The 22,715-nt window shown below is 42.4% G+C and overlaps 3 protein-coding genes across 5 annotated transcripts in view; 1 reads left to right on the forward strand and 2 right to left on the reverse strand.

The window, feature by feature from the left end:
- Window positions 1-5,944, forward strand: part of fam117ba (family with sequence similarity 117 member Ba) — a 9,173-nt gene extending 3,229 nt beyond the window's left edge. The window contains exons 2-8 of the mRNA XM_013913627.1: window positions 306-457; window positions 2,116-2,199; window positions 2,327-2,437; window positions 3,168-3,311; window positions 3,452-3,659; window positions 3,760-3,880; window positions 4,156-5,944. Of these exons, the coding sequence (XP_013769081.1) occupies window positions 306-457; window positions 2,116-2,199; window positions 2,327-2,437; window positions 3,168-3,311; window positions 3,452-3,659; window positions 3,760-3,880; window positions 4,156-4,381 (1,046 nt within the window). The 3' untranslated portion in view covers window positions 4,382-5,944. The remainder of the gene's footprint in view (window positions 1-305; window positions 458-2,115; window positions 2,200-2,326; window positions 2,438-3,167; window positions 3,312-3,451; window positions 3,660-3,759; window positions 3,881-4,155) is intronic.
- Window positions 5,945-7,311: 1,367 nt separating this feature from the next.
- ical1 (islet cell autoantigen 1-like) lies at window positions 7,312-16,887 on the reverse strand. Of its 3 annotated transcripts, none has more exons than XM_005744271.2 (15): window positions 16,712-16,887; window positions 15,939-15,963; window positions 15,636-15,810; window positions 12,955-13,027; window positions 12,382-12,505; window positions 12,090-12,288; window positions 11,873-11,998; window positions 10,797-10,895; window positions 10,595-10,680; window positions 10,337-10,386; window positions 10,153-10,197; window positions 9,838-9,993; window positions 9,151-9,423; window positions 8,970-9,065; window positions 7,312-8,724 (listed from the first exon to the last, which is right to left on the reverse strand). In XM_005744271.2, exons 2-15 carry the CDS (start codon window positions 15,944-15,946, stop codon window positions 8,609-8,611), a joined length of 1,626 nt encoding a protein of 541 aa, XP_005744328.1. In that variant the 5' UTR covers window positions 15,947-15,963; window positions 16,712-16,887; the 3' UTR covers window positions 7,312-8,608. The 3 variants fall into 3 exon arrangements, with proteins under 3 accessions (XP_005744328.1, XP_005744329.1, XP_005744330.1); XM_005744272.2 differs by having other exon boundaries at window positions 8,976-9,065; window positions 16,712-16,886; XM_005744273.2 differs by lacking the exon at window positions 9,838-9,993.
- Window positions 16,888-17,743: 856 nt separating this feature from the next.
- On the reverse strand, window positions 17,744-22,706 carry wdr12 (WD repeat domain 12). Its single transcript, XM_005744277.2, has 13 exons — window positions 22,491-22,706; window positions 22,139-22,233; window positions 21,048-21,142; window positions 20,823-20,929; window positions 20,257-20,372; window positions 20,013-20,167; window positions 19,877-19,922; window positions 19,702-19,787; window positions 19,477-19,617; window positions 18,629-18,734; window positions 18,408-18,540; window positions 18,096-18,168; window positions 17,744-18,006 (listed from the first exon to the last, which is right to left on the reverse strand). Exons 1-13 carry the CDS (start codon window positions 22,529-22,531, stop codon window positions 17,935-17,937), a joined length of 1,266 nt encoding a protein of 421 aa, XP_005744334.1. The 5' UTR covers window positions 22,532-22,706; the 3' UTR covers window positions 17,744-17,934.
- Window positions 22,707-22,715: the final 9 nt, after the last annotated feature.

The following is a 22,715-nucleotide window of genomic DNA, read 5'->3' on the forward strand; positions in this document are numbered from 1 at the left end:
CCACACACACACACACACACACACACACACACACACACACACACACACACACACACACACAGACTCCCTGACACAAAAGTAAATACACACAGACCTAGACAGACATTGCGAGCTTATCCCATTGGCCAGCTGTATGTCTGGTGATTTGTTGATGTGTTTACATCAAACGTCTTTACATCTCTAGATCTACTCAAACTCATTTTCTGTTTTCCCTTCAGACTGCATCTGTGGCCTTAACCTTCTAGATTTCTCCTCTGATTGTCCTCGACGCCTCCGGCATTCCCCCCTTCTCTCCCTCTGAGCAGTCTGCTCCCTCATTCTCCTCTCGGTTTCCCGCCATCGCGTCCAGCTGTGGCCCTCACAGGGCACGCTCGCTGGCTCTCACCTGACAGGTCCCTGGCCTCAGGACGACAGCCAGCAACAACACATTCCCTACATGAGGGACAAAGCGACGCAGGTGAGTATAGCGTCTCTTTGTGTAGTAATAATTGTGAGATACACAAAGTTTGCATTTTGTTTATATGCGTAGGCCATAATACATAGTAAAAGTATTATTACTGTTACTGGAAGAGGAAAGAACCCAAAGTGCTGACTGACATAAGGAAGAAAAATTAACAATCTTAAAAATAAATTGTAGGAATTTTATGTTGCCCTTTTTCAGGCTTATTGGGCAACAGCTTAAGATGCGTTTCAGTCATCCTCTTCCCAGGCACAGCAGGTATATGTGGGTGGTTTCTGCAAGACTGCAGGAAGAGAGGTTGGTTAGGTTTGGGAGGACATTATAGACTGACTGGATAAACTTGATCTAGGGTGGCTCAGCCTTCCATAGTTTTAACCACAAGATATTGCAGTTCATTAACTGCTCCCATAAATTCCACATTCTTTGCTGCCGTGTCCCAACCATCCTACTGCATTGGGTTTCCTCTACCCCTGCTTGGGTCAGTTCCTGGACCTACTGGCTTCTTTCCCTTCCTTGGGCCTTGCCCTATTGAGGTTCCAGAGCTCTCCACTTCCTGCCTGTCCTTACCTCTTATGCCAACCAAGGAGACTCTGGTGTTACTGGAGTCTCTATACAGCATCATCTCTGTTGTTTGGGTTTGACTGAAAACCATGAATTCTTCTGATAGTCTGCTCAAGAGGAGTCACATCTTATTCTTCCTCCCATATAAAGCTGCCTCTGTGTAATTCACAGTCCTGCAAAAGTGTCTATCTGCGTACACGCTTCAGTTCGGACAGTAAGCGGACAGATATATGCTTCCGTGCAGTCCTCTAAAATCCCAGCTGAACATAACTGTGTGTCTGGCAAATGCTGATTGGTTCACCGGTGGGTGGAACAGGGCAAACAGCTGAACAGAAGAGAACAGAAGAACCATGAAAAATATATATTTTTTAAAATAGAGAATGAAAAGCAGAAACAGTGTTTGCAGTATTTTTCACTTCCGCACTTTGTATGTTATGACTGCACTCTTTTCTGCAGCTGGCTGACAAACCAGCAGCAGCATAAGCAAGAGTGGTGCACAAACCGGTTTTACCAGACACTTTATACACTGCCTTGATAACAGAGTTCTCCACAGGTAGACAGGCCATCCCAGACTGCTAACAGACTGTCAGCGTGCTACCCTTGCTGAACCACAAATCCACTTTAGGCTACAAGGAAGGGCCAACCACCTACTAGCAATCGTGCTCCCAAACCCATAATGGCCAGTGTGACATTGTAAACCAGCAGTGTGGCAGGATGCCATGCCAGTAAATCCAGCCCTTGAACTTTACTGCCAACACTTTACTGATTTGTCCAACAATATAAGCCAGGTTTTCAGCTCTCTTGTGTTTCATGAGTTATGGTTGTGTCACTCGGTTTGCTGTTGGAAGACCTTCCCCAGGCTCTTAACTGGCTTCTCAGTTATAACATAAAAAACATGTTCTGCACCCATCCTATAAGTCAGTTCTATAAATGGGGAGTTGGTGTTGTCTGTTTAAATAATCCCTATATATTTGATTAAGAACTGTCAAATGTTTTTTGGTTTCAGCTGTATTTTTTTTCCTGTTTAGCAGTTTTAAGCTTGTGTGTTTGAGCTTTAGTTCTGAACAGTGTATGTGTGGATCTGTGTGTGTCAGACTCCCAGGGCCTGGGCAGATGAGAGGAGGAGGGGCTCACACAAACGCTCGGCCTCCTGTGGGAGCACCGACCAGCTCAAGGAGGTCACTTTCTTACCTGATTACAGGCCCAAATAAACAACAAATTACAATACGGGTCCTGGAGCATACTGAATCCCTTGTTTCTCAGCATGCCACCGTTAACACTGATGTCTGTATGTGCTCTCTTCAGATCGCCAAATTGCGTCAGCAGCTACAGCGCAGCAAACGCAGCAGCCGCCATCGGAGGGACAAAGAGCGCAAGGCCCCTTTCAATGGCAGCCACACCATTATCCAATCGCAGGTGACTAATAGAGACAGCATGCAGGTTGGAGGAAGACTGTGTTGGGTACCCGATCTGGGTTTTTGAGGACGTCCCACTTTCTCGATGTCCTTATTTAGCTCCAGTGTGTGTGTGATGTAGACGTATGTACACATTTAGTGGCCACTCATGTCATTCTACTGTATGCGACAGAGATGGCAGTAGGGCCACTCACACGTTCCCTGTGGAGTCTGTTGCAATTCAGCTGTCCTGTATTCTGGATGTCCTGGAAGAAAATGAATGACTGGCTCAGATATAGTGCATTTATGCTATAGCAAACGTTAGTTCTGATAAATTATCTCCACATTTGTTTCTTTCTATGGCATTGACCGTTTAAAGCAGAGGTCCCCAACCTGTTTTGCGCCACGGACCGGTTTGTGCCCGGCAATATTTTCACGGAATGGCCTTTAAGGTGTCGCGGATAAATACAACAAAGTAAAACTAGTACCGGTACCGAAAAAAAGAAGATTTATTCATAACACACGTGAAAAGACCCAGGAAAACCGAGTTAATGAAAAAAACGATAACAAAATAACACTAAAAACCCTGAAAACCATACATTTCACACCCGAGTCTCACTCTCGCGGTCTGGTACCAAATGACTCACACACTGGTACCGGTCCATGGCCCGGGGGTTGGGGACCGCTGGTTTAAAGTCACTAAACCCCCAGATGACGTTTGTAATAAATTCGGTTTGTCTGTGTTTTTGCAGTCACCTATGCCTAAGACCATTCTGATACCCATCCCTATATCCAAGTCGTCGGCCCCTCGTTTCCGCAACAGCGTGGAGGGCCTTAACCAGGAGATCGAACGCATCATCATCCGTGACACCCCCGAGAAGGATGAGACTATTGTTGTGAGTTTCAATGAGTTAACGTGCTCCCAGTGTGTTAAATGTCGTGTCCTTCCCTAAAAAAAACTAATCTCAGATTGGTTTCTTTTTTAAAGATTGGGGATATAATTGTGATTTTGTGTGTGTGTGTGTTCGTGCAACAGCCACAAGATGTCCCCGATGGGCACCGTGCACCCCCTCCTGTCCCCCTACAGCGAAGTAGCAGTACCCGCAGCATCGACACGCAGACTCCCTCTGGCGGGGGCCTGAGCAGTAACCATAGCAACTGCAGTAGCCGTCCCGACTCCATCTCACCCTCCTACCTCACCGTCCTCAACGACACGTGTGGAGGCAGCCCATACGAGGACAAAGGTGACCAACGCACGCATACATACAAGAGTCAAAACCAGACACATAGCGGTGCCTTTGTGAGCTCGACGTGTCGCTAACCCACCTTCTTGCTTATTCTCAGAGCTGGGACCTTGCTCCCCGCTGCCCAAATACGCCGCCTCTCCTAGACCCAACAACAGCTACATGTTCAAGAGAGAACCTCCAGAGGGCTGTGAGAAGGTCAAAGTGTCTGAGGAGTCAATGTGAGTGGAAAAGGAGGTGTTCAGCGTCCTTCCAGTTGGTGTCCTATAAAATCACATAGAACAACCAAAATCGACATCAAATATGCCAAGTACTGTTTGTGTGTGTGTGAGCGAACCTTAATTTATCTCTCCACAGTTACATTGTTGTCCAAACGCCATTAAAGGTGTCTAAGTGTTTTTCTAAGTGTGTCAAGAGTTTTGCAAAATCATGATGAACTTGTATAAAAACAAGAGGTTAACATGTAGGCTAAATATGACTCTGCATGTGTTTCCAGGCCCAAGCCTCTGCAGGAGATCCCTCCCTTTCTGTGTCCTGACCGCAACAAGGTCAACTTCATTCCTAACAGCGGCTCTGCCTTCTGCCTCGTCAGCATCCTCAAGCCCTTACTCCCCGCCCCGGACCTCAACTTTCGCTCCGGCGTGGGCCTGCAAAGCCTATCCCCATCCCTTGTGCCTCTGTCCACCCAGCCCTGCCTCCTGGAGGAGCCGGAGAGTTTCTGATGCCCCCCCTGCAGCCTTCCAGTCCGCACACACCCCTTCCTTTCCTCTAAAACAGCCTCCCCCCACCAACATAATCCAAAAACATTTGAGGAAATGGCCCTTCTGCTCTAAAAAACTGCCTTCAGCATGCCAGCTAAGCTCTCTCTGATGTCCTTATCTTGTTCAAAAAGCGCTTCCCACTGCCTCTCCTCATCAGACAACTACAATGTGAGAGTCCTGCAGGCCTGAGCAGACCTCTGCAGCTAACATTTCATCGCTTTCTTCTACCTTAGTGCTGGTTATTGTTCCTGTTTTTTGGGAGGAAAAGGGAGGAAGGACAGACTTTTTTATTTCATCGTATTATACCATGGCGCCTTTCCACGGACATATCTTTTTTTCTATCTGTAGTTATTTCTCTTGATATGAAATATGCCTTCCATGATAACAAAAAAAGGCTGCTGGTTTCCTTAGTGACCAAGAGTTTGACCACAGAGGCTAATTTTGGTGCTGCCAGAAAATATAGTAGCAAAACTTCAAGAGATGGGGAAAAAGACGAGTTCAAAATGTGCCTGATATTTTTCACTGATTTCCCTGAGTCATCATAGTGCTCTGATGATGTTGATGTTTAGATGAGACATCTTTGCACTATCGTGGCCATATATTCATAGAGAAAGGCTGAACCATCTTCAAAACAAGCAAACAATGAGACGGTGCATAATTCACACCTTGAAACAAGTAAATACTTTATTTGGACCACCTTGTAAACCAAATCCAGACATCTGTTTTGTACTTTTATTAGCTGTTTGCCACAAAAGTTAGCTAAAACTGGGACAAAGCGGTGCCTTTGTTACGCTAACTGGTAGCAGTGAACTGGTCCCCTGCTGGGCAGCTTGTATCTTTGAGGAACACAGGCCAGGGCTAAGCGTGCAGCATGTTCAGCCTCCTTCCCAAGTCTCCCTCTTTTTACTCCGCCGTATTTGTTCCTTCTTTTTCCAGCTCTTTATCCCCTTTTTTCTCTCACTTTCACCGTAATGCTAATTTCCTTCTGACTTGCTCAGCTTGTGTTCAAATGTGTCCAGTAGGGCCCCTCTTCCCTGCAGGACAGGCTCCCTTCTGACGTGCAGGGCTGAGAGTACGGAGATGTTGGTGAACCTGAGTATTACACAGCAGACTGGTCGATGGGGGGGCGTACAAATTAGAACCCACTTTACTGTGTAGATTCGGTCTACAAACTGACGGGCAGCAATTTGAAGTGAAAGATTAGAGACTAGTGGTGTAGTAGAGCATTAATGAGCTATTTAGACAGATAGTTCCCTCAGAAATTTGTAGAGATTAAAGATAAAGGTAAAAGATAGATTGTAATATTAAAAAATAATATCAGAGTTGAATGTAGTATAAAAATAAACAACCGTGGTTGGATCTGATGTAACTGTAGACAGTAAAACCCGGATGTAGCAGGAGTGCATCCTGAATGTTGTACTTTCTGACTTTAGAGTGAGCATAGTTTTAAAAAACAGACTTGCTGTTCTGTTCAGCAACACCTGAAAATGGGGACTGAGCCTTTAAAGCAGGGGTGGGGAACTCCAGGCTTTGAGGGCTGGTGTCCTGCAGGTTTTAGATATCACCCTGGGTCAACACCCCTGAATCAAATGATTAGTTCATTACCAGGCAAGGAGGTAATTTAGCCATTTAAATCAGCTGTGTTGGATCAAGGACACACCTAAAAACTGTAGGACACCAGCCCCTGAGGCCTGGAGTTCCCCACACCTGCTTTAAAGTAATCAAGTGTTTACTGAGCTCATGGAGCGAGATAGTTGAGGGTGATTTTCCCTGAGATTTCTGTCTTAAGATTACTGTTTTAAGGCACTTCCATGTCAGCTTCACTGCATCTGTTTTTATACTGTCTGCAGCTGCACATCTGATTGGTGCACAAAAGTATAGTCTGTGATTTAAATTCAGCGAGCAACATGAAAGATCATTGTATGAAGACAACTGTATTCTTGTGCAGTTTATGGGTCACCAGCCTCTCCCTGCCTCGGCCCATCCTCTTGTATTCTTGTATATGTCTACTACTCGACTGTGCCTGCTATGGTAGGATAGGAATGTACCGGGTTTGTAAATATAGAGGCACGATGTGTTTGTATTTATCGGCTGAAAAAGATATGTATCAGAATGAGTCACAAGTGTACGACTCCCCTACTCCCCCCTCCTATTCCCTCACCAAGTACTGTGAATTCCTACATGTCTCATTATTGTGAATAATAATAATGTATTTATTTATCAGATAGGAGTGTAATTGGGTCTTAAGAGTTTTAATCCTGAAGAGATTTCATCATCATCCATCTCAGGTTGTAGTGCACAGAAAACAAGATACTCAGACTTCTCAGTGCGCACTAACAAGTTTACTGAACCGAGAGCAAACCAACAGCTGCTGTTTATGTAGCCTCACACAGTGGAGATCCTGAATTACTTAAATATGTAGCAGAGCTGAAGTAGACAGAAGCATTGTTCAGTGACCTGGTCCAGAATAATAGGTAGTCCTAAAAAATGATTATGTAACAAAAAACATGTTTAAACTATGAAGAAAATGCTGACAAACAATCACACCTACATATTCCCTTTTGTCTTTTTCAGATGTGTTTACAGGAACAAAAAGATTTGTATATGTGAAAATACAGATTTATTCCCCACTTTTAGTCGTATTGGAGTGAGGCACGACACAGCAAAAAGTCGACACGTCAGTTTTTTGTTTGCTTGTCCCGTTTATTGGAAACAACTGCCAAGTTAAATTCTTTTGAGTGAAATAAAAAGGAATAGTTAAATAAAGCATCTGTGATTGACTTGAGAAATACATTCTTTTACCTAAAGTGAGGAAATCAAGAGTCAGTAGAGTGTGTGTGTATGTGTGTGTATATATATATATATATATATATATATATATACACACACACACACACACACACACACACACACACACACACACACACACACATATACATAGTTATAGTGTCAGGCTTCCTTCTTGCTTTCTTGTCTCCTTGCCTCAATTGCTGAGTAGTAGTGAGGTTTGTTTGTATTCCCAAAAGCTGAGATAATGATGTGCAGCTGGTATTAAGTCATTTTTGTGAGTTGCTCAACTTCGAGACACACAGTCTTATTACTTTAGCTCAACTGAGTGTGGTTATACAGGCACACAAATATCGTAACTAAGGATTTGGTTTCAGTCTGTGCATGTGGAGAGAATATTTACATCCTTTAGAAACACAGCTCTGCACATTTTTTTACTAAACTTATAAATACTCAGAAATGCAGGTTTCTGCAGTTTTTTGCACTCAAAGAAGTACAATCACTAAATCTACAGCAAGTGAAGGATCCATGTTTTTTAAATATGTGACATGGTAACAGCTCTCCAGTGTTGATTCCTCCATATAAACCATATATATCTGTGTATCTTCAAAATACACACCACACAAAGTTAAAATAGTCAGTTACAGTGTTACTTGATAGTGTTGCTTTTCTTCCATCTTTACAGTACGCTGCACAACAAAAACCTCCGTTTCTCCAACCAGTAATAGTGCTGTCATTTGTAAATCAGTACATTTTTATGTACCAATAACAATAAAAATCCCATGGCCAAAATTTCCTTCAAAAGTACAGAATAAATCCTTCACAGATTTTTCTTGGCCCTGGATTTGTGATTGTTAAACAACAGATGAGACTATTTCAAACATACATTTTGACCCAGTTTGAGTGAAATCACAGATGAAGATGGACAGATAGAGGACTCTGTGCCTGCACTCTAACTCCAGCTGATTAAGCATACAATGCAGGCCAGTTATTACAGAGCTCTATCAATAAAGTAAATCAAAGTAATGCAGACGCGAAGATTCAGAGTTTCTCCAGTGATGGTGATACACTGTGTTCCTGGTGCAGCTGGAAATACACTATATAAAATAGTGTAAAACATGTAATATATCCTATGATGAGACATTTTGAGTCCCTGACAGTGACCCACAGAAAAAAACCCTTCAAAGTAAACCTGAAACCCAAAACATGAGGTTTGCTGTGTACATGACTTCACAGGTAGTGTTAACAGTCTTCACTGACAATGTTTCCTGTTTAAAACACCATCTTTTACTCATATGCGTCTTTCTCACTGTTCGTGTTTGTTTACTTGAATGATGACATGGAACATTGCAAAGAATCCTTGGGGAGAGAAGATGCACGCACATACACACAAGCACATATTCAGGCATTGAGCAGCTCGTCTGCAGATCGTCCGATGGCATCAGGGTTGGAAAGAGGGTCGAGGTCTGCAAACAGGTTGAACCAGGCAGACATGTCTTTGGATCCCCCAGGGGTAGCTGCATATACACACACACATATTTATACATTTTATAAGTTTACTGCACAGCAGCCACACCTGGATCAGCAATATATTTAGCAAATATCAACTAATTAAAGTTACAGTACAGTCTCTTAACTGGCAGTTATGTGAGAATGCATCCAAGGCCATGGATGCATAAGATGCGTAACAAGGAACACAAATTACTTCCTCCAGGGAGTATTTTTAAGTAGTGTACTTTCTGAGGAATGAGGAAGAGCTTACCATTACCTGCAAATTTGGGAGCTGGCTGAGCTGATTGGTTTGGACTTTGAGGAACCTGCAGGGGTGGAGCTTGGAACATAGGAGGGGTTGCCCAACCTAAAAGGTAAACAGCCATTGTGAAGAATCCAGTAGCACAATCAGTTATCAGATAGTATGCTGCAGTAAGCAACATGTGGCTCACCTGTGGAACTCAAACTGTGATCCAGCAGCTGGGAGGGCAGAAAGCCTGTGGGGCTAGGGGGGTTAGAGGGTGGACGTGCTGCTGTTGCACCACTCTGTGCTCCTTGGCTGGTTGTGGGGACACTGGGAGAGGTAAACATCCCAAAAGCATCCTGCCATTCTTTGCTGAACTCATCACTAGCTCCTGAACCAGGGCTAAGAAGGTCTTTGAGGAAGGCCATGTCCCCTGGTTCACCGTCCTCCTGTGGCTGACGGCCAGTGTGCAGACTCCCATCTAGAGGGAAGGGGGAAGAACAGGAAAGTTATTAAACCAGAGACAAAACACATCCGAAACGAACAAAGTCAGATGAGGTCTGACCATGAAAAAGAGGACTAAAATTAGAACAGAAGGTTAAGACTTCAGTTCAGCTACTTGTTGAGTAACAACATGCAATGAGGGAAACGCAGCTATGTATCCGTCCTCTATAAAATGAGTCCGAAAATAAAGAGATGAATTGGTCCCAATTGCTTAATGTTAATCACACATTTAGAAAAGACTGATAGTGGAAGCAAAAAGACTGAACCCACAAGTTGAAACCTCAGTAGGAGTGAATTTCTGATGACACCAAGCAAAGTCAAGTAGGACGCCGACACTTAGTGAAGCAGGTTGAAGTTAGAATGAGAGGAAAAAGACAGCCAACCAGTTTACCGGTGGCAGGCAGCTGTGAGAGGCCAAACTCGAGGTTTCCAAAGCCCTGAGGCTGGTGTAGGGCATTTGCTGGGGCTGTGGGCTGTGGCATGTCACAGGCCATAAGCATCAGGTCATCATCAGAGCTTCTTGACAGTCCACTGAGGTTTTGCAGGGCTGGTGTGGATGTGATAGCAATTTGGTGAGCTGAGATCAAACGATCATAAAGCCAATAGACATCCATTCCACAATCAGCAGCAGCAATTCATGCATGCATGTTGTATTTGCACGAGTGCCAGCTACAGAACACAGTTAAACAAGCAGACAGTCACTTACCGCAGTCATCGGTCTGCCTCTGCCCATCACTACTGAGTGGGAGGTCTGGAAAATAAAACAATTCATTAGTAATGTGTAATTTGCTATTGACGATATTTTTCTTCCTCGATTTTATAGGTATGCTTGGATGCTTCGAGTGTAGCTGGTGCAGACTGCCTTTTAGCAGACAGGTGGCAGTACATACATGCATCGGTGGCACTTCCTGACAGGTTGTCATCATCCAAGGAAAGCAGACTAAGAAACGAAAGAGAGAAAAGGGTAAATAACGATAAAAAGTGTCTTATCAGGATGCTTTTGCTATTTATAGCAATGCAGTGGCCTTGATTTGATTTGGAGAAGCTTTTAGAAACCACTTGGGTAAACACTGCTCCAAGTCCTGATCGTACAAAAGGATTTCATGAGACACTTTTCAATTCAGATTTGTCCCATCATGTTCTCAAACCTTTCTGTGTTGCTCTGCAGTGCTGCCTTCTCTTTCTCCTCTTGTTTTTTAGAGTCTGAGATTTGCTCCAGGGGATCCCACAGATCCTGGGGGAAGTACAAACAGTGGTACATTTCAATCTATGGAAAACTTTAGATTCAAGTACTTTGAACCACTACAGTTTGGTGTTTAAGTAGAAGCAAAGGGCAACATTCTGAAATACCTTGAGTGTGGTAAACTGGTATGGTACATGTCCCTGGAAGGCCTTGTGGATTTCTGACATGGCCTGAGCAGTTTTCTCCCAGAACTGCAGCAGGGTGGTCTAACAGCACAGAGAAAGCCCAATCACTGAAAACATTAATTTTAGGAGTCCCTAAACACATCAGTCTTATTACAGGTTAGCTTGATCTCTCTTCAACAAACAAGAGCCTAAACTTAACTTATGACTTTTAGGCTCTGTGAATGGTACTCATGGTCACTGATTAGTGGTCTTTGATCAATGAGCTTTGATCAATAGTTGTTGATTAATGGTCATAAGAATTTGCATATTAATGATCAAGGAACTGACCTCCAAGCCCATTGTTCTTTCAGTGGTCCTAGTTTCAGCCATAAAGCAAATGTACTGTTTATAAGATTGGGGAAACCTACAGTCAGCTAAGACTGAAGAAGTCACTTGGATGAGTGACGAAACGTTTCTCTGACTGAAAACGCTACGTCCAGATGAACAGAATCAACTTTTAGGGCCTGAGTGTTTTTACACAGCAGAAAAAAAAAAAAAAGATTACATTACAGTGGGTGAAATAATTATTCACCACTTACTACATTTGTAAGTTTGCTCACTTACAATGGAAAAAGTCAGTTTTAGCTTTTGCCAGCTTGCTCCTACAAGAGGTAAAGACCCTACAATAATACAAAGAAACCCCAACAATCAGACAGCTTCCTATGAGCGAGCACTATTGCAACAACGGGAAGGAAAAACTCCCTTTTAACAGGATGAAACCTTTGGCAGAACCAGGCTCAGGTAAGACCGGCCATCTGCCACGACTGGTTGGAATTTAGTCGCTTTAAAAAACAAAACAAAAAAGCTCAAGAAACATTTTCAATTCAATTCAATTCAATTCAATTTTATTTATATAGCGCCAAATCACAACATAAGTCGCCTCAAGGCGCTTCATTTGGGACAGAGTTAATCGTCAGTACTCGTACTAGACTTCATTACATTTAGAAGTGTTCCTCACATTTTGTCCACCGCATTAACAAAGTGGGGAAGCCATTCCTAGAAATAATAAAAACTTGTACCTGGTAGGTACAGAGGGAGTGGGAGAGCATATTGCAGCGGCTTGCTCCCAGCATGTCCACCTTCTGACACACATCGTTCTTCAGCTTTTCAAACTGGCTCTTTGTCCCTCTTACCTGGGCCTGGACCTGTGGACAAAAAGACATCTGCATTATATACACATACATACACAGAGTACTGCAAAAGAAAACCAACCCGAACAAATGGGCCACATCATGCCTTGCGAAACTTTTCCAGCTGTTTGTAGGTGTCTGGGTCGAGCTCTTGGGAGATATCTTTCATCCAGAGCAGAGCTCCTCTGTACTCTGTGCGAGCCTTCTCCATGCAGGTTACTGTCAAAAGTGTGTCCGAAATGGCACGCCGCCGGAACGTCTCCACTTCCTGGTGCAAACGGTGCAGTGACGGACAAAGTGCCATCCTGAAGAAAAAAGACAGGAAACAGTTCGTGTTTGTGTACTCGCATTTTTATAGCGCATAATCACTAGTGCCAGTGTTCTCTCCTGCTGCTAACCTCTGTTTGGCAGAGGCACACAGAGCCTTGCTAGTGGCATCCATCATGTTTCCAGCCTTTGTGCGATCGTGCTCGGCTTGGAATCGCAGGAACAGGCCGAGCTCATTCTCCTCTTGAGACAAGCCTGAAGAAAGAGAAACGAAGACAGCTGCACAATGAAATCGCAGGACTTTCATAAATGAGTGACTAATGCAGTTTGATAGATTCTCATAAACCTGCAGCACTAACACTGCTAAAGAATAAAGCTGCACACTCAAAAAAACTTTAGATAATTTCTTCAATCAGCTCTCCCTAGTTTTTAGCAGGAATTACTCGAGTGCTATATGTGCTACATCATGTGCTTCACACTTCAACTTACGAAATGTGACAGCAGCTCACACTGAATGATGGAAAATGCCTTTCATTTACTTACACTATTAAATTCTGGAAAGCTGCACGCATCAACAAAATGTTCACCCATAATGTATGTTGTATGTTCACCCATAATGTATGTTGTATGTCTCCGGAGTGCTCTGATATAGCAACGCCTGGAATTCCTACCTCATTGAGAAGCTGACTCAGAATCTGACTCACGTGTGATCCTGTGCTGATACTTCTCGATCACCTTCAGCAGCTCTGTGCACGTAGACTGAACGGAGCGGAAGAACTGCAGAGACAAACGGGAACGATCTTGAGAGCTTTTCTTAAAACATCTCCTTTTGATGAACCTTTTTGCTTTTTTTTTTGAAAGTCAAGTTTTGTTCTTTAACAGTGCGACGTTTGCTCCTCTTCACTGCTGACAATCACAAAACAGAACAGATTTTTATGGCCCTTTCCATCTGTTGTCAGTGAGCTGCCTCTTCTCCCGCCTGGTAGACAACAGCAGTGACTACATGTGTCATAGCAACACATATTCTGAGGCCATTTTAGTGCTGCTGTCTGACAGAAAGGAAAGGGTCACCTTGATCTCTAGAGTCTGCTGAAGAATAGTAAGTAGTAGTTTAAAAAATAAATAAATAAAATAGTAGCACTACAGTATAGAAAGTACATGTACACTCTATTTGTATTACTAGAGCTATTTTATAATATACTGCAACACTGAACATCGGTTCTTTAACTTGTTAGTTACTGTCTTGGAGCAACTGTGTCCACATAATTTCCTCTGGGTTTAATAAATTATTCCGATTCTTTGTCTTATTCTTAGCAGAGAGACGGGCTCACTGAAGATTGTGAGACAGCAGAAGTTGTGGGTGTGCTGAACATGTGTAGTTACTCTTTAACTGTAGAGTAAACAGTCATTAACTTTAATCTGGACCTCAGCGGTGGCCAAACATATCAGCATACAGGTGACTTCTCCTGCACAACGCCTCTAAGTAAAACGAGCATTCCTAACCAAGCTTTGCACTTACTGTGATTTTCTAGAACATAAACACAATGACACAGAACAATATATACAAAATTCATTAATCATGAATTCCATTCTTCTATATGCAATATAACAATGTGCTGCTCCGTAAATATGACGGGAGGTTTTATTTTAATAGATTACGTGTCACAAATCAATACTAGCAGAAAGAGCAATCTGAAGACGCACAGAGGTACCTTTTGTCTGTCTCACAGGGGGATGAATTTCTTCTGTTCTCCTGAGAGCAGAAGAACAGAAGAAAGATAATCTCGTACCAGAGCAAAACAAAGGCCTTTAGGGCAGAACCTGCACGACTAAATAACAGCCGTGTTTCAGCAAACCCAGAGAAGTGCTCTTCTTTGACGAGAAGTAAAAGAGCACACTGTACCCCATCCAGCTGTTGTTGCAAAAGTCTCATGAATAATTAGCACTCATGTAAGTGGACAGGGAAAAGATCTCTGTAAGCAATGGACACCAGGAAACAATGCACTGTAGGTAAGAGCTTTTCGGTTGTTATTTTGATATGTGTGATTCCTTTTATTTTCCTCTCAGCAGCAAAACAGCAGGCAACAGAGTTTACGACAGTTTAAAGATGCATTCATTATTTTGATATTCAGATTACTGCTGACTACTGAGTGATCAAGGCCACAGTTGCTTTAGAGACCTTTGAAATGTTCTCCACTCACCTACAAGACTGTGAACACTAAACAGTTATTTTATCTCTAAGAAGAGATATCCAATACTGTCTGCCTTCTAATGAACCGCATTTCACTTATTCTAGCTGTTGTCTTGTGAAAAAGGTGAGCTATTTAAAAAAAAAAAACAACAACAACAACAGGTAGGTGGAAGAGTTTGTGATCTGTACTAAACTTGCAGATGCAGTTTTCTCCAGGAGCAAATGGACGTGAAGCCACCGGGGCAAATGCTGGTTCAGTGCTGTGCTTTTAACTCAAGCAGGGAGTTTAGCACTCCTGTGGTTACTCAACTGAAACCAAATCCTTCCCTTGGGAAAAGGAAAAAATCCTTAGGAAGTTAGCCTAAGTACTATACAGCAGAGAACTTGTTTATTTAGACAAGACAAGAATATTTTCTTGTCTAAATAAAAAAAGTTATCTGCTGTATAGTACTCAGACAAGAATATTTTCTTGTCTTCAAACTTTTTCTAAAATATCAATGTATTATGTGAAAACAGAATTAATGTTTTGTGCTTTCTTTGTGAGTTAGCAGGACTTTGTAGGGGGTTTTATTTTGAAAGGTTTTGAAAAGAACAGGATAAAATCGCAAGTTCATCGCTGTATCTTAAACAGCTGGCTTGCTCACTGCTGAATGGGGCAAGGTTGTTTCCTGGCATAGATTCCCGGCCTCCCAGAGAAAAGAATGGAGGTCGACACCTGCGCCTCACAAGCCACAAGTTAGAATTAGGGTTAACTGTAACCCCATTAATACATATACTATATGTATTCATTTATCCTCTCCCAATTACATCTGTCATCCACCCATCTGCCCTCCACAATCCCAATGTCTCCTGACCTAAAACAGCTAAGTTAGGATAAGTTATGGCTATCTGTGGAAGACAGAAGAGTCGAACAAGATCAAACCAATATGACGGAAAATAAAGGAAAAACAAACATCCTGTAGTTCCTGTGCTTAAAGCCATTCCTCAAAACTTCAAGTTTGTGAGCTGCTTTTTTCCTACTCTGGAAGCTGTTATTTAATTTTAAAAACTGTATTTTCTCAAAAGAATTTCTTTTTCTTGAACAGCCCCAGGCTCTTTTGAATAAATTCCTCATTTTCCTTCAAATTTTGAGCAATGAATATCATCTTGTGTGTCGCCAAATATTAAAACACTCTTAAGCCTGTTCTTCCCCACCTCAAGCTTAGCATCCAGGTCAGCATCCGAGGCCACCACATACTCATCCTCCTTCTTGCCTGTGGCTTTGATGAGGACCTGTTTGGTCTTCCAAAATTTCTTCTGCATACGGGCCATCACTGAGCTGTCCTCGCCAAGCAGAGCCCGGCCACCACTCAGCATGTCTCCGGCAAACCTGGAGCCAAGGACATGACGTTGTCAGCAACATTTTTTACCAGGCTGTGTGTGTGTGTGTGTGTGTGTGTGTATAAATTGTGTATGAATTGCATATAATGCTCACAATAATAACAAATTTTCACCTACCCGTCCATAGTAGATAACCACTGTTCTAAAAGTATACAAAACAACAGTTTAGACAGATGGAGAGAATGGTAGCATAAAGCATAAATTAATCATTTTAGGTTTCTGTCTAGGTGAAGATTCCTCAACGCAAAAATACATAAGCAGACAGCAGATATGATAGGGGGGGAAAGGGTTTTGTACAAAAGTGAATAAAATCCATCTATTCAACGTTTAACACATCATTGAGTAATAAAAGATATTCCTGCAGTTTAGCTTCCTGTATGACTTCGATGTACACACAAACACAAAAAAGCAGTAAACATGCCTGAAGCCTGAGCTGACATATAATCAAGTTACAAACGCTTATGTGGGTTTATTTTGGCCCAAACGCCTCGGTGCTGAGGGCTAAAGAAGCTAATCTAAAATGCCTCGAATATGGAGCAGGGATCAGACACCTGCGACTTCAAGGAGTCAGGGAGAACTGAGACAGCTGGATATCGAGCATTACATTTCAGCAAAATAGAGCTCTCTGACACGTAAAACCCCCCCAAAACCAGGTGTCGTTCGGACATTTATCTACACAGAGTACAATTATGAAAGGGTAAACACGTAAACGAAGTAAACGAACTAAGGAACCGCAAAGGAGCTTGTGTGCTAGCAGCAGTTTAGCTAGTAGCAGGCTTGATGGTTAAAGCTGCGAAACGTCTTGAGACCATCTAACTGAGCGACCGTGCGTTTTACTGAAAGTCTTTCATTGTATGGCTCCATCCTCTGTAAGGTGAAAACAGTGTTACCTTTATTTACTTTCTCTCCAGCACTCTGTGCATGTATTCAGCTCAGCTAGCCTCCTCTGACGATAGCCATCACCATCTGAGTAACAGAAACAGGATATGGTTAAGCAGCTGCAGCGATGTATGAACACTAGAAGCCGCTGTTAGACAGCTGAATTCAAAGATCGTCTGTTGACAGGATAACCTACCAGAGGATAATCGGTTCTTTCCTCCGATACGTAAAGATGGACGTGAGTTGGACGTGATTGGCGTGATAAATAAATATATAGCATGTTAAATCTATATGTGTTCTACGTGATAATGTCAAAAGAAACTAGCAATTCTGATGGTCGTGATACTGGCTATATGAGTCAGTCTATAAATAGTGAATGTAACTAAAATTCAAAATGAATGTAGATATAATTATTTATTATAAATGAATGAGTCCCTTAGGAACTTCAGCACCAATATGTTGGAAAGCTTATCTGGTCATATCAGTTGGTTTCAGTCGTCAAGTTGTTAAGAAAGTTATGTTAGGCATATTAATCAAGGAGGAGTTGGAGCTCCTTTTTTCATCACACCTCCACTGACAAACCAGTTGGAGGAAATAGGCAACAGGTTGACTTTGGCTCTTGAGAAATATGAGGAAGTTTATAATGTGTTAAACATTTTTAAAAGGTAGTTTATTAATATAAACCTTGAGGTTGCCCAACTGATGTTGTGTAGGCATTTTGCTAATTGAAATGAACTGAACGATCCTCTCTGCAGACCTGATTGCCCATTGTCCTTCTTCGCGGCTGAGCAAAACCAAACAGTGACTGGTGTGCAGGACAGACTGGATGATGGTGGTGTAGAAGATGACCAGCAGCTGCTTCCACTGACAGTTCTGATCTGTCAAATGTTTCTTTAACTTGAGTAACTGGAAGACTAGTCAGGGTTGAGGGGAAGATGAATCAGTACAGTGACATCCTTGATATCCTGCTCCAGAGCACACACACACTTTATAAACTGTTATATATAAATACTGTATAGTTAAATGAAGGTGAGGAGACAACATTTTAGGAGAAAGATTTAATTTATAATCTGTTTGGATAACACTGAAACGAGGACGAGCTGTAAGAACATTTGTGTAAAACGAATCAGGAAAGCAAAGAACAAAGCCAAGATATTTGTCCAACACTTTGAAGTCCTTGATTTAAGTCCTGAATATTGTCTTTGTGTCTGTCTGTCCAATGTGTGCTGAATCTTTATGCCTCTGCCTGTTGGGCTGAGTATCTGTAGGTGTACAACTTGTTATCTGCGCCTCCACTCAGCATCAGCTGCAAACAGAAACAGAGAGAGGACACTGTGAGAACATCACTGTTTCCATCTATCAACTGTTGGTGTGCAAATATCGTACACATCGTACCCCGCTTTCTGTCCAGTCCACACAAAATACTTTGTCTTCATGGGCCGCCAGGTCATACAGAGGAGCCTTACAGCTGGGAGACAACAGAGAAATGTTTTAAATATGTAAAGAGTAGAAAATATTTCTGTTAAAGAAGTAATCAGAACAATAAATACTTAGGTCAAGTACAGATGCCTGAAAATTCTACTTAAGTACAGTAACTAAGTATTTGTACTTCAATACTTCCACCTCTGGTCATGTCCCATTAGAAATATGTTCCTTGTGACTAGAGCGGAGCCCTTAACAGTAGTACCAATTATGAGCTTCACTTACCTTCTGGTATCCCAAAGTTTGACTAGGTTGTCAAGGGAACCCGAGACCAACTGGTGCGCATGTGATGGTGCCCACTTGACAGCAGTAACCCAGCCAGTGTGAGAGGTCAGCGACAGCAGAACAAGAGACCCATCTGAAAGAAGAGTTGTAAAGATGACAAGAGTGACAAACAACAATACAAGTCGAAACATAGATGTCTGTGACATTTAGAACAGTCGTACCTTTGGTGCGAGGGTCCCACAGTCGGATGTGTCTATCGGTGCTACCTGAGGCCAGCCGTCGACACAAAGGTGAGTAGGAAATACAGTTAAACACTTTGCTGCCCGTCTGTGAAAAGAAAAACAGTGAAACTGGTAAATACTGGAAAACTGAGTATATAATAACAAAAGGTAAACTTGGTGGTTGATAAATATGCTATTTCAAACTATTTGAGATGTTAACCGAGTTTTGAATTAGTCTGCAACCCTAATTTTTCTTAGGATTGGGACATGCATTGCATACATCCACTACACACAGGCATATAGCAGTAATATGTAGTGTATGTCACTGGTTTGATTTCCTCTATTATAGGCATTTTAAATCACTCATACACTGAAGAAACAAGTCAAATTGTGGCTCTGAGTCTTTTTTATCATTTATACCTGTGTTTCACCCTCTGTGACATAGCTAATAGAATAAAAGCCTGTAAATGGTAAATGGCCTGTATTTGTATAGCACTTTACTTAGTCCCTATAGACCCCAAAGCACTTCACACTACATTCAGTCATCCACGCATTCACACACATGTGATGGCAAGCTACATTGTAGCCACAGCTGCCCTGGCGCACTGACAGAGGCGAGGCTGTCGGAGACTGGCGCCACCTGACCCTTTGACCACCATCAGTAGGCAACGGGTGAAGTATCTTGCCCAAGGACACAACGACCGAGACTGTCGGAACCGGTGCTCAAACCGGCAACCTTCCGATTACAAGACGAACTGCCAACTGTAGGATGATGCTCATTAATCTGTCACATGAAACAACCAAAAGTGTTTATTATCGCTAATTCAGTCACTTTCTATTTTTCTCACCAACGTAGTTTTCATCCCTCCAGTATCGACGTCCCATATGCGGATGGTGTGGTCCCAAGACGCACTACAAACCTCCTCACTGTCACACCACAGGACAGATGACACTGCCTCGCTGTGTCCCGATAATGTCATCAAGGGAGTCTGTGCCCAAGAAAACAAAAACTCATTTTGCAATGACTTAGTGGGCTTATTCTCCAGTCAATCATACTCTGGTTGTGCACTCACCCTGGTAAGGCCAAGCTGCTGAGTCTTCTGTTTTTTCCTTGGTCTGTCAGCCGGCTCCTCGATCTCATCTTGCTCATCTGTAGGCACTGACAGCACAGGAAATATAGTTTATAGCAGCATCACAACAATACCTTTTTTAACAATAAAGAGGCCTTGAATCATTCTGGGATCATACCTGCTGACCAGATCTTCAACATTTTGTCCCAGGAGCCACTGCAGAACTGAAAGTGTTTACCACAAACATCCAAAGTCATTAATCGCAGCACTCTTTGTTGTCTTTTAAGTTTTTGTCTTGCCTTCTCCAACCTTACCTTCGTTCCTGTGGGGTCTACAGAAATGGTGTCAACACTCCCCGCGTGTCCACGACAGCAATGTCTGGCTTTCACCTTGTTTCTCTCCGAGTTCCACTCCCACAGTAACACGGTTTGGTCCAGAGAGGCCGTCAGAAGCAGAGAGGTCAGACCCTCTACACAGAAAACATCCACAAAGAGGACTTAATAAAGCCTTTGACTATTAACATAGCAGTACATGTCTGTTTCATTTTGTCCCACTTACCTCTTTTGACCCAGGCTACGTCTTTGACCACATCTGTATGTCCAGCCACAGTCATCGCAGGCTTGCCCTCAGTAGACCAAATTCTGGCAGTCTTGTCGTATGACCCTGTTAGGATCCTGCAGGGGAAAAAATAAGGGTCATTCCATTTCAAATCATTATGAGCCTTCTGCTCAAACATCTTCAGTTTCACTAAAGATTTTATGGATATTGTATATAAAAAAAATGTTGCTGTGAAATTTTATGTTCATATAGAAGCTTCGAGCTTCTGGTTCTTTGTCATGTACAAGAACTGAACTGAAAAAGAAGCCAATGTCTAAAGACAAATTAGACAAGACTTTCAGAAAGCCTGCAGCACTATTGCTCTGGACCATTTTAAAAGGAATAGAAAGTCTGGCTCCTTGGAAGTAAAAGATAAAGAATAAGGGGTGGTTTAAGACTTTTGTTTAGCTAATGAACAACCAAGAAGACAAAAAAAGAAAATATGAACACATCACAACAAACTTTTTGCTGATCTAATTTCCCAATTAATAAAAAGCACACTGATGGTCTGCTCTTAACCATCTTACCATTCAGCATCAGCATCTACAGAGCTAATCCAGTCATCATGCATCATACACTCCTCGGGTTCTGGGGCCGTGATCCGCTCCACATATTCTATCTCCACAACTTCTTCCTGGAACATGGGCAAACAGAGTAAAACATCTGGTTAATGTTGTTTTACTCATGTGGATGCTTGTGACTCGCTTTATACAATATATCCATACGAGTTTAAGCACTATAGCAGGCCATACCGTTGATATACCCTCTGTCGCCATGTGAGTTGACAGTGAGGTTCGCAGGAACTGACCCCTGACCAGGAAGTCAAAGTCCACTTTACTGTGAGAAGCTGTTAAGAGAACCAAATAAATTATCTGAGATTTTTAGAAGTACAGTCTGTGATAAGGACTACATTTGACATACACATACACAAACATATAGCACAACCATTTAAAAATACTACTAAAACTAAATCTACAGAACAATCAGGTGCCACAATAAGATACCACACACAGTATTTGTGCCAGTGCAAAAAATAGTTTGTCTGCTACAAGAAAGTGGAGAACACCACAGGCCTAAACCCTGCAGGCCTAACAGCACGAGGTGCATCACTCAGTCTGTTCTTCACCTGGAGACACTCGTTCTCTCTTTCTCTCTCCCGCAGCCGTCATTCCGAAAATGTTCACCTCTTCCTAAATAACCAAATCCCATGTGTTGCCAAATAATTTTTTATTGGTCAATATGGTACACTTTTACACTAATACAAGAGGGGTGGCATTTTTTCCTGATCTTTTTTTGTGCTGTCCTTAGAAAACAAACTTTTTACCATTTCATCCCACATTAAATGTGACAATAGTAGAAAAATGCATCACATGTATTTTTATGATTGTAGCTCCGGATTTAGTGGCCTATCAATAAAATTTAAAAACTGGTGTATAGTTTGAAGTCTGAACTTTCAACACAAGTTGAATGGAGATTAAACGTGGCTGCAGCTTGTTGCTATGGCATCTTAAATCGGTCAGGTGATTTGGAGATGAGGCGTGTCCATAGACCCCAGAGTGTAACAATCAATGCATGTGTGAAATCTAAAAATGCCCATGGCATTGATTCAAAATGTACTCTGGCACAATCGTAAGCATCAGTTGCTTACAAGAATATTTTAGGGCATGCCAGCCCATCGATCTGCCATGCGGTGCCACCACGTGCCACTCCATGTAGATCCGCCCCTGTGATTGAGGATTAGGATTATAATGCTATTTATTCTGTGTTTACAGCTCTGCAGCTGGAGGCTGAATTGTAAAGAAGGTGGGGAATAGTTTGTGTGCCTATGATAAAGTGAGTTTACCATTTTTAGCTTCCAGCAGCTTGTTGATTACATTGCTGAGATCCTGCACTTCGGATGCAGCTGGGATGGAGAACGGGACATCATCTACAACGTACCTACAGAGATAGACATATTTTAGCTGCTGCCGGAGTCTACATAACTTCACATTGTTAGCATTAGCATTAAAAAAAACATCGCTACGAACTAGCCACGATCAGAACTACAGATAAAAAAAATTTGCTAGAGGAAAAGACAGAACATCCCACAATGAGATGATACTGTTTACTCTAAATTACAGCTAGCAAGTTAGCTAGCTCGCTTGCTTTTTTGTCATTTTCTGTTGAGTTTTTTCTTTCTTTCTTTTAAACCTCACCTTTTGTCTTCTGTGAAGAATCTTGCCTGTATCTGAGACATTTTTAGCTAAGTGTTTATTTTGCCAACCACGAGCTCTAGAATATTAAAATACAAGGAATCCTCATAACACGCTTCTCGTGCAGTTTTGCCATGTGGTACGAAACAAACCACTGCAAAACGAAAAGCAGAAGCTCTGCGATCGTCTAGTGACGCCTGGCCAGTATGCGAACTTCCGCTTCTCCCA

Source organism: Pundamilia nyererei, unplaced genomic scaffold (assembly GCF_000239375.1).
Source record: "Pundamilia nyererei isolate P.nyererei 1_Seehausen unplaced genomic scaffold, PunNye1.0 scaffold00141, whole genome shotgun sequence".
In the NCBI taxonomy this organism is placed as follows: Eukaryota; Metazoa; Chordata; class Actinopteri; order Cichliformes; family Cichlidae; genus Pundamilia; species Pundamilia nyererei.

What these genes read in the sequence shown, in the direction of transcription:
- wdr12 (XM_005744277.2), bottom strand. Translation starts at nt 22,531, where the DNA reads ATGTCTCAGATACAGGCAAGATTCTTCACAGAAGACAAAAG. An exon ending in GTAGATGCTGATGCTGAATG is followed by an intron (nt 20,373 to 20,822) that starts GTAAGATGGTTA and finishes TTTCCCCTGCAG; the next exon opens with GATCCTAACAGGGTCATACG. An exon ending in GAGGGATGAAAACTACGTTG is followed by an intron (nt 18,735 to 19,476) that starts GTGAGAAAAATA and finishes TTCTTTTCACAG; the next exon opens with ACGGGCAGCAAAGTGTTTAA.
- ical1 (XM_005744271.2), bottom strand. An exon ending in ACCAGTTTACCACACTCAAG is followed by an intron (nt 10,681 to 10,796) that starts GTATTTCAGAAT and finishes TACTTCCCCCAG; the next exon opens with GATCTGTGGGATCCCCTGGA. An exon ending in TCCCAAATTTGCAGGTAATG is followed by an intron (nt 8,725 to 8,969) that starts GTAAGCTCTTCC and finishes GTGTATATGCAG; the next exon opens with CTACCCCTGGGGGATCCAAA.